At 43.1% G+C, this 9,837-nt stretch overlaps 1 protein-coding gene across 1 annotated transcript; it reads right to left on the reverse strand.

Annotated features, from left to right (window-relative positions):
- Window positions 1-601: 601 nt before the first annotated feature.
- On the reverse strand, window positions 602-3,584 carry LOC123732899 (haptoglobin). Its single transcript, XM_082971719.1, has 4 exons — window positions 3,428-3,584; window positions 2,987-3,099; window positions 1,552-1,820; window positions 602-1,366 (listed from the first exon to the last, which is right to left on the reverse strand). The coding sequence occupies exons 1-4, from the start codon at window positions 3,430-3,432 to the stop codon at window positions 803-805; spliced, it is 951 nt and encodes a 316-aa protein (XP_082827845.1). The 5' UTR covers window positions 3,433-3,584; the 3' UTR covers window positions 602-802.
- Between the last annotated feature and the right edge of the window lie 6,253 nt (window positions 3,585-9,837).

The following is a 9,837-nucleotide window of genomic DNA, read 5'->3' on the forward strand; positions in this document are numbered from 1 at the left end:
TGTACAAAATAAGTTAAAAAATAAGTTACAAACAACACAAAAAAATGAACAAAATAGCACAATTGATTACGGGCATGTAAAACATCAGCCATACTCTTCGGCACCATTTCTGAGATATCTCTTGTTGAAACTGAACAAATTGTGGTACAACAGGCTGCTCCAAAGCAAGAGAGCTATTAACTAGTGTTGAGCTGTGATGACAAGCCTTTTGTCTTCTGTATTTAAATTAGTCACTAACCAGGAGTGACATGACCTCCATTCCCCTGCTGGGAGGGATTCTAGACCCTCGTTTATGTAGCTCTATTTTAGAACAAGTTATTTCCTTCTTGAATGATTTTCATGACAAATCTACTAAAAAACCCTTGCTGGTCTCAACACAATATCCTCCTTGGCCAGATAACAATTTTCCTTAATAATTCCATTACTTAAATGAACTTCAAAATCGTCTCATGTCCTAGCTGTAGGTTACTTGTTTTAATGGCTCTAACATGCTCTAAGGTTCCAGCTTGTAGAGATGATCTAAAACATGTTTCCCAGCATTCTAAAAGGAGTTGAAGAAAATGTGAATAAAAGTTATAAGGTGAAACATCGGAAACCAAACTTCTTAGGAGAGATTAATTTATTGAAAATCCTTTGAAATCAACATCGGAAGACACACTCAATCAGGCGGGGGCACACACTCAATGAAAGTCGAAACTTGAGAGAGTTTTACAAGATCAAGTCAGAAAATTACTTTGTTAGCAAAGGCATAATGGAGATTATGAGCCCCGGCTCTCATATCTGAAACTGTGCTGAGTGGAGGCTACAACTGCCTCGAAAACATCTCAGACATTACACTGGAGCGGAGACTGGCTGATTTCTCACTGTCACCCCTGAGGACACTGTTGATCCAAGGCATGTAGGCAGAGAGCTTCATGTAGACAGCGTATTTCCTCACGGCACAGGCCTTATCGAAGGACAGGATCCCTGCAGCATACACTCTGCCGTCTTTGGGGTCCTGGACTGCCAGGGCACCGCCTGCATCCCCAAAGCACACATTCTCCTGGTACTTGCTGGCTCCAGTACAGAACATGTTGTCGTCTATGGTTGGAGTGCTGCCACCACGGTTGTACTCTGCCTTACAGAAGCTATGCGATGCCACAGGCAATACCAGGTGTTTCAGTGACTCAGCGGGGGTGAAGTGGACCCCCCAACCCCAGCCTGTGATGATGCCTTTCTCCTGGGCTGCCTCAGCCAGGTCCTCACCCCTCTCAGGCAGAGGGATGGGCATCACAGCCTCGCTCAAGGTGAATGGCTCCTTCAGCTGAATCAGAGCCAGGTCGTTGTCCCAGTCTGACACGCTCTGGAAGCCTGGGTGCAGAACCACCTAGAAGGGGAAGGGAATAATTCATAGGACCTTTTTTTTGACGATCTACTGTATTTGTGCTCTAACTACCTATAAGACTGAAAATGATGATGTAGGTGAGAGAGCCCAGTGCAGTTCTGCTTGCTGTAAATACTGAATTGTCTGTATATTGTTTGAAAGAGATGGTAATGGGTATACTAGCTCACCTTTTCTACAGCAACTTCTTTGGAGTCATTGGCTTGGGAGTATCGCGTGATGCCTAGGTACACCTTGGGGATGATTGGTTCTTTCCCCTGGGTGTCCTGCCTACTCTTCCTGACAAACAAGTTCCTGCCAGCGGTCAGGACCCAGCGGTCAGAGATTAGAGCTCCCCCAGCGAAGCCCCCGTTCATGACGTTTTTACTCAGATAGACCATGGCCTGCCAGGGGACATGAGGGGCCAGGGTGCCCCCAACCATACGCCTGAAGCGCAGGTCTGGGCAAGAAACACAACAACATTATTTCTATACAATCTCTATATGGTTAAAACATCCCCAACTCAGCACCACCTAGCACTTACTGCTGTGCAACTCAAACACAACCATAAAAGATTATTGCAGAAAAATGAAATGTGCCTCAATACAATTCCAGCCTTGGTTTTAGTTTGAGTTTGAGTTTGCTAAAATCAACACTATTCACTTGAATACACATAGCATTTGGTAGTAGCTTTCTGGAACCTTTTTGCTTTGACCTGACAAAAGTTCAGTAAATTCATTAATCATCTACTATTATCTAAAAAAAATAAGTGTTGTCATGACTTGAGCCAGACAAGGCTAGCTTTCACAGAATTACCTTGGAGGTCACAATACGCAGAAACCTAGATGAGGATGGAATTAGTGTCATTTCTCTTCTCAAACATTTTCCTGAAACGTTTGATGAGAGGTGGATTTTGAGGAATTTTACTTTTCAAGGCTTTCATGCTCTGTAGATTTTCCTAATGACATATTTTACCATCCAGCTTGGAGGAAGCTGAGACTGAGGATCTCTCCTTCCTTTCCTCCCTGCTTGCCTTCTCTTTGATCCCTGTCATCTCATGTGTGTCGCTGCTGAATCGATTTTTAAGATAATCGGGATAATAGCTGTGAGCCGTGAGACTTAACAAGGTTCTCACTTGAAAGTGATGGTGACATCCTCATTTTGGCCACAGCTACTGTATTCTCCAACAGGCTGAATAGGAACAGCTTGTGTCTGCTCAGCTCAGAGTTGCGTAAGGGGATCCATAGTGAAGATTGGCTTCAGAACATCCGATGAGAGTGACAGTGTAATTGAAATGTGAGTGATATCCTTACACGAACCAGTCACAATGGGCCAGCAAATATAATATGTTTCGGAAATAGACAAATTGCACGTGTGAAAACACACGTGTAATGTGTAAGTCCAATATTTTTGGGCGATATTCTGCATCAATGGTGTCACTAACACCCACCTTAACATAGACATGGGACAAGAAAGGTTGTCAATGATCTTTGAAATGTACATGTTTTTGTTTGAAAACGTTTCATCCCTCTCACTTTGTTGACATTTCAATCTAAATCAGAAAAAGTAAGCCCGTATTGGCATAAGGCAGGGAGTTGGTTATGTGTCAGTTAGACAGATAGCTACCTGAATTGTCTGACATCTCATCAATTGATTTGGTATTGGTTTTGATTTTGATTTTGATTTTGTCCTGTTCCAGACAGACACAGGAGGCCGCGAGGAGCACTACCAGGAATGACCTGCGGACAGAAGGAACACATAAGTACAGTACACACACACAGAGCCAACTGACAGACAGCGCCCAAACACTCACTAGTACCACAACTAACGGTTCCTTTACTTAGGAAGTCTCTGGGCTTGCTTGTTAACCTATATTTAGAAAAGGTCTCTAGCTAGAGCAATTTGAATGTTTTTTGAAAGATTTAAGTAGCTGTGTTTCCCTGCCATTTTACAAAGATCCATTGTCCAAAGACATTTCAGAGATTCATTTGGATTGGTACTGCAATGACAACAATTGCCAGGCAACTAGGGTTTTGTTGAAGAAAGAATATGAAAAGTATAACATACCACATTTTGATGGAAATATCTGTTTATCAGTTTGTATGTTGAGCTGTGTCTCCTCTGTAAAGACGATGTACTCCGTGAGAAGTTATAGGACCAAGGCCTTATATCTGCTGAGGAGAGAACTCACCCCCTGTCTGCCCACCGCTGGGAATTTTGCTGGACACAGCTTCAGTTCTGATTCCCGAAAATCGGAGAGATTGCAAAATCTCTGTTCATGCCAACTCATTATTGGAATCGTGTCCAAACCCTAACCCTGACCCCATCTGGAGCTCAGCCACAGCCAACTAGTATCAGAGAAGACCATCTGAGGGATAAATCATTTCATAGGGTATGAATTATGAAATCAGAACAGGACACAGCACATCTATAATTTGTGTGTCAATTTGGTTTATTGAAAGTAAATGAGGTGCATATAAATGCCGCATCAGAGTGTGTTATTTAAAAAATGTGATACCGTCATAGTTGTTGTTGTTTGTTGTTGACTCACATTTGCTGTTTACGACTCACTTTGGTAACACTGTACTTGACATCCAGCGTCATAAAACATTATGACACAGTCATAACCATGTCATAATATGTCATAACAGCTGACATAACTTGTCATAGCCTGTTATAATATGGTCATAACACTGTTATGACACATATTTGGACCTGTTGTGACATATATTGAGTTATTTTATGGCTGGTTATAACACCTACATAAGAGTGTCAAAACCCACAAAACCTACCACACAAGGCAAACCATTCCATTACACCATAGCCTACATGTCAACAGTATGTTTATGTTATATACAAATGTTTGAAATTGACCATATTCAATTATTGTAGTTGCTCACACATTGATGTCAGACATTTTTTTTTTATAAACAAAAACATTTATTTCACCTTTATTTAACCAGGTGGCCAGTTGAGAACAAGTCCTTTATTTAACCAGGTGGGCCAGTTGAGAACAAGTCCTTTATTTAACCAGGTAGGCCAGTTGAGAACAAGTCCTATATTTAACCAGGTGGGCCAGTTGAGAACAAGTCCTTTATTTAACCAGGTAGGCCAGTTGAGAACAAGTCCTTTATTTAACCAGGTGGGCCAGTAGAGAACAAGTCCTTTATTTAACCAGGTAGGCCAGTTGAGAACAAGTCCTTTATTTAACCAGGTGGGCCAGTTGAGAACAAGTCCTTTATTTAACCAGGTAGGCCAGTTGAGAACAAGTCCTTTATTTAACCAGGTGGGCCAGTTGAGAACAAGTCCTTTATTTAACCAGGTAGGCCAGTTGAGAACAAGTCCTTTATTTAACCAGGTGGGCCAGTTGAGAACAAGTCCTTTATTTAACCAGGTAGGCCAGTTGAGAACAAGTCCTTTATTTAACCAGGTAGGCCAGTTGAGAACAAGTCCTTTATTTAACCAGGTAGGCTAGTTGAGAACAAGTTCTCATTTACAACTGCGACCTGGCCAAGATAAAGCAAAGCAGTTCGACACAAACAACAACACAGAGTTACACATGGAATAAACAGAAGTACAGTCAATAACACAATAAAAAAATCCAGTGTTATTAACACTGGAGTGATAGATGTGCAGATGATGATGTGCAAGTAGAAATACTGGTGTGCAAAAGAACAAAAAAAGTAAATAAAACAATATGGGGATGGGTTGGCGCCCCCCCCCTTGGGTTGTGCCATGGCGGAGATCTTTGTGGGCTATACTCGGCCTTGTCTTCGGTGAGTTGGTGGTTGTAGACATCCCTCTAGTGGTGTGGGGGCTGTGCTTTGGCAAAGTGGGTGGGGTTATATCCTGCCTGTTTGGCCCTGTCCGGGGGCATCATCGGATGGTGCCACAGTGTCTTCTGATCCCTCCTGTCTCAGCCTCCAGTATTTATGCTGCAGTAGTTTATGTGTCGGGGGGCTAGGGTCAGTCTGTTACATCTGGAGTATTTCTCTTGTCTTATCCGGTGTCCTGTGTGAATGTAAATATGCTCTCTCTAATTCTCTCTTTCTCTCTTTCTTTCTTTCTCTCGGAGGACCTGAGCCCTAGGACCATGCCTCAGGACTACCTGGCATGATGACTCCTTGCTGTCCCCAGTCCACCTGGCCATGCTGCTGCTCCAGTTTCAACTGTTCTGCCTGCGGCTACGGAACCCTGACCTGTTCACCGGACGTACTTGTTGCACCCTCGACAACTACAATGATTATTATTATCTGACCATGCTGGTCATTTATTAACATTTTAACATCTTGACCATGTTCTGTTATAATATCCACCCGGCACAGCCAGAAGAGGACTGGCCACCCCTCATATTCTGGTTCCTCTCTAGGTTTCTTCCTAGGTTTTTGGCCTTTCTAGGGAGTTTTTCCTAGGGAGTTTTTCCTAGCCACCGTGCTTCTTTCACATGCATTGCTTGCTGTTTGGGGTTTTAGGCTGGGTTTCTGTACAGCACTTTGAGATTTCAGCTGATGTACGAAGGGCTATATAAATACATTTGATTTGATTTGATTTGTAGGTAGTTGGATGGGCTATTTACAGATGGGCTATGTACAGCTGCAATGATCGGTAAGCTGCTCAGATAGCTGATGCTTGAAGTTAGCCAGGGAGCTATACCGTTGAAGTTGGAGGTTTACATACACCTTACCCAAATACATTTAAACTCAGTTTTTCACAATTCCTGACATTTAATTCTAGTAAAAGTTCCCTGTCTTAGGTCAGTTAGGATCACCACTTTATGTTAAGACTGTGAAATGTCAGAAAGATAGTAGGGAGAATAATTTATTTCAGCTTTTATTTCTTTCATCGCATTCCCAGTGGGTCAGAAGTTTACATACACTCAATTAGTATTTGGTAGCATTGCCTTTAAATTGTTTAACTTGGGTCAAAGGTTTTGGGTAGCCTTCCTCAAGCTTCCCACAATATGTTGGGTGAATTTTGCCCCATTCCTCCTGACAGAGTTGGTGTAACTGAGTCAGGTTTGTAGACCTTGCTCGCACACACTTTTTCAGTTCTGCCCACACATTTTCTATAGGATTGAGGTCAGGGCTTTGTGATCGCCACTCCAATACATTAACTTTGTTTGTCCTTAAGCCATTTTGCCACAACATTGGAAGTATGTTTGGGGTCATTGTCCATTTGGAAGACCCATTTGAGACCAAGCTTTAACTTCCTGACTGATGTCTTGAGATGTTGCTTCAATATGTCCACATAATTTTCCTACCTCATGATGCCATCTATTTTGTGAAGTGCACCAGTCCCTCCTGCAGCAAAGCACCCCCACAACATGATGCTGCCACCCCCGTGCTTCACAGTTGGGATGGTATTCTTCGGCTTGCAAGCCTCCCCCTTTTTCCTCCAAACAGAACGATGGTCATTATGGCCAACAGTTCTATTTTTGTTTCATCAGATCAGAGGACATTTCTCCAAAAAGTATGATATTTGTCCCCATGTGCAGTTGCAAACTGTAGTCTGGCTTTTTTTATGGTGGTTTTGGAGCAGTGGCTTCTTCCTTTCTGAGTGGCCTTATGTTGATATAGGACTCGTTTTACTGTGGATATAGATACTTTTGTACCTGTTTCCTCCACCATCTTCACAAGGTCCTTTGTGTTGTTCTGGGATTGATTTGCACTTTTTGCACCAAAGTACGTTCATCTCTAGGAGATTTTCACCAAAGTTGATTTGTCACGTGCGCTGAATACAGCAGGTGTAGACCTTACAGTGAAATGCTTACTTACAGGCTCTAACCAATAGTGCATAAAAGGTATTAGGTGAGCAACAGGTAAGTAAAGAAATAAAACAACAGTAAAAAGACAGGCTATATACAGTAGCGAGGCTATAAAAGTAGCGAGGCTACATACAGACACCGGTTAGTCAGGCTGATTGAGGTAGTATGTACATGTAGATATGGTTAAAGTGACTATGCATATATGATGAACAGAGAGTAGCAGTAGCGTAAAAGAGGGGTTGGCGGGTGGTGGGTGGGACACAATGCAGATAGTCCGGGTAGCCATTTGATTACCTGTTCAGGAGTCTTATGGCTTGGGGGTAAAAACTGTTGAGAAGCCTTTTTGTCCTAGACTTGGCACTCCGGTACCGCTTGCCATGCGGTAGTAGAGAGAACAGTCTATGACTGGGGTTGCTGGGGTCTTTGACAATTTTTAGGCCCTTCCTCTGACATTGCCTGGTGTAGAGGTCCTGGATGGCAGGCAGCTTAGCCCCAGTGATGTACTGGGCCGTATGCACTACCCTCTGTAGTGCCTTGCGGTCAGAGGCCGAGTAGTTGCCATACCAGGCAGTGATGCAACCAGTCAGGATGCTATCGATGTTGCAGCTGTAGAACCTTTTGAGAATCTCAGGACCAATATCAAATCTTTTTAGTTTCCTGAGGGGGAATAGGCTTTGTCGTGCCCTCTTCACGACTGTCATGGTGTGTTTGGATCATTCTAGTTTGTTGTTGATGTGGACACCAAGGAACTTGAAGCTCTCAACCTGCTCCACTACAGCCCCGTTGATGAGAATGGGGGCGTGCTCGGTCCTCCTTTTCCTGTGGTCCACAATCATCTCCTTAGTCTTGGTTACGTTGAGGGATAGGTTGTTATTCTGGCACCACCTGGCTAGGTCTCTGACCTCCTCCCTATAGGCTGTCTCGTCGTTGTCGGTGATCAGGCCTACCACTGTTGTGTCGACTGCAAACTTAACCTCTATGGGCTAGGCGGGACGAATTCGTCCCACCTACGTAACAGCCACTTGAAGCCTGTGGCGCGATTTTCAAAACCTTAAAAATCCTATTACTTCAATTTCTCAAACATATGACTATTTTACAGTTATTTAAAGACAAGACTCTCGTTAATCTAACCACACTGTCCGATTTCAAAAAGGCTTTACAACGAAAGCAAAACATTAGATTATGTCAGCAGAGTACCCAGCCAGAAATAATCAGACACCCATTTTTCAAGCTAGCATATAATGTCACCAAAACCCAGAAGACAGCTAAATGCAGCACTCACCTTCGATGATCTTCATCAGATGACAACCCTAGGACATTATGTTATACAATACATGCATGTTTTGTTCAATCAAGTTCATATTTATATCAAAAACCAGCTTTTTACATTAGCATGTGACGTTCAGAACTAGCATACCCCCCGCAAACTTCCGGGGAATTCGCTAACATTTTACTAAATTACTCACGATAAACGTTCACAAAAAGCATAACAATTATTTTAAGAATTATAGATACAGACCTCCTCTATGCACTCGATATGTCCGATTTTAAAATAGCTTTTTGGTGAAAGCACATTTTGCAATATTCTAAGTACATAGCCCAGGCATCACGGGCTAGCTATTTAGACACCCGGCAAGTTTAGCACTCACCATAATCATATTTACTATTATAAAAGTTTGATTACCTTTTGTTGTCTTCGTCAGAATGCACTCCCAGGACTGCTACTTCAATAACAAATGTTGGTTTGGTCCAAAATAATCCATCGTTATATCCGAATAGCGGCGTTTTGTTCGTGCGTTCCAGACACTATCCGAAATGGTAAAGAAGGGTCGCGCGCATGGCGCAATTCGTGACAAAAAAATTCTAAATATTCCATTACCGTACTTCGAAGCATGTCAACCGCTGTTTAAAATCAATTTTTACGCCATTTTTCTCGTAGAAAAGCGATAATATTCCGACAGGGAATCTCCTTTTCGGCAAACAGAGGAAAAAAATCACAAAGGCGGGGGCGGTCGGGTCACGCGCATAACCCCAGAGTCCCTTGATCGGCCACTTGAGAAAGGCGATAATGTGTTTCAGCCTGGGGCTGGAATGACGACATTCTGTTTTTTCCCGGGCTCTAAGCGCCTATGGACGACGTAGGAAGTGTCACGTTAGAGCAGAGATCCTTAGTAAAAGATAGAGATGGAAAAGAAGTTCAAGAAATGGTCAGACAGGCCACTTCCTGTAAAGGAATCTCTCAGGTTTTGACCTGCCATTTGAGTTCTGTTATACTCACAGACACCATTCAAACAGTTTTCGAAACTTTAGGGTGTTTTATATCCATATGTAATAAGTATATGCATATTCTAGTTACTGGGTAGGAGTGGTAACCAGATTAAATCGGGTATGTTTTTTATCCAGCCGTGTCAATACTGCCCCCTAGCCCTAACAGGTTAATGATTAGGTTGGAGTCGTGCCTGGCCATGCAGTCATGGGTGAACAAGGAGTACAGGAGGGGACTGAGCACACACCCCTGGGGAGCTCCAGTGTTGAGGACCAGCGTGGCAGATGTGTTGCTACCTACCCTCACCACCTGGCCCGTCAGGAAGTCCAGGATCCAGTTGCAGAGGGAGGTGTTTAGTCCCAGGATCCTTAGCTTAGTGATGAACTTTGAGGGTACTATGGTGTTGAACGCTGAGCTGTAGTCAATGAACAGCATTCTCACATAAGT

Source organism: Salmo salar, unplaced genomic scaffold (genome assembly GCF_965601325.2).
Source record: "Salmo salar unplaced genomic scaffold, fSalSal1 ptg000384l, whole genome shotgun sequence".
Taxonomy (NCBI): Eukaryota; Metazoa; Chordata; class Actinopteri; order Salmoniformes; family Salmonidae; genus Salmo; species Salmo salar.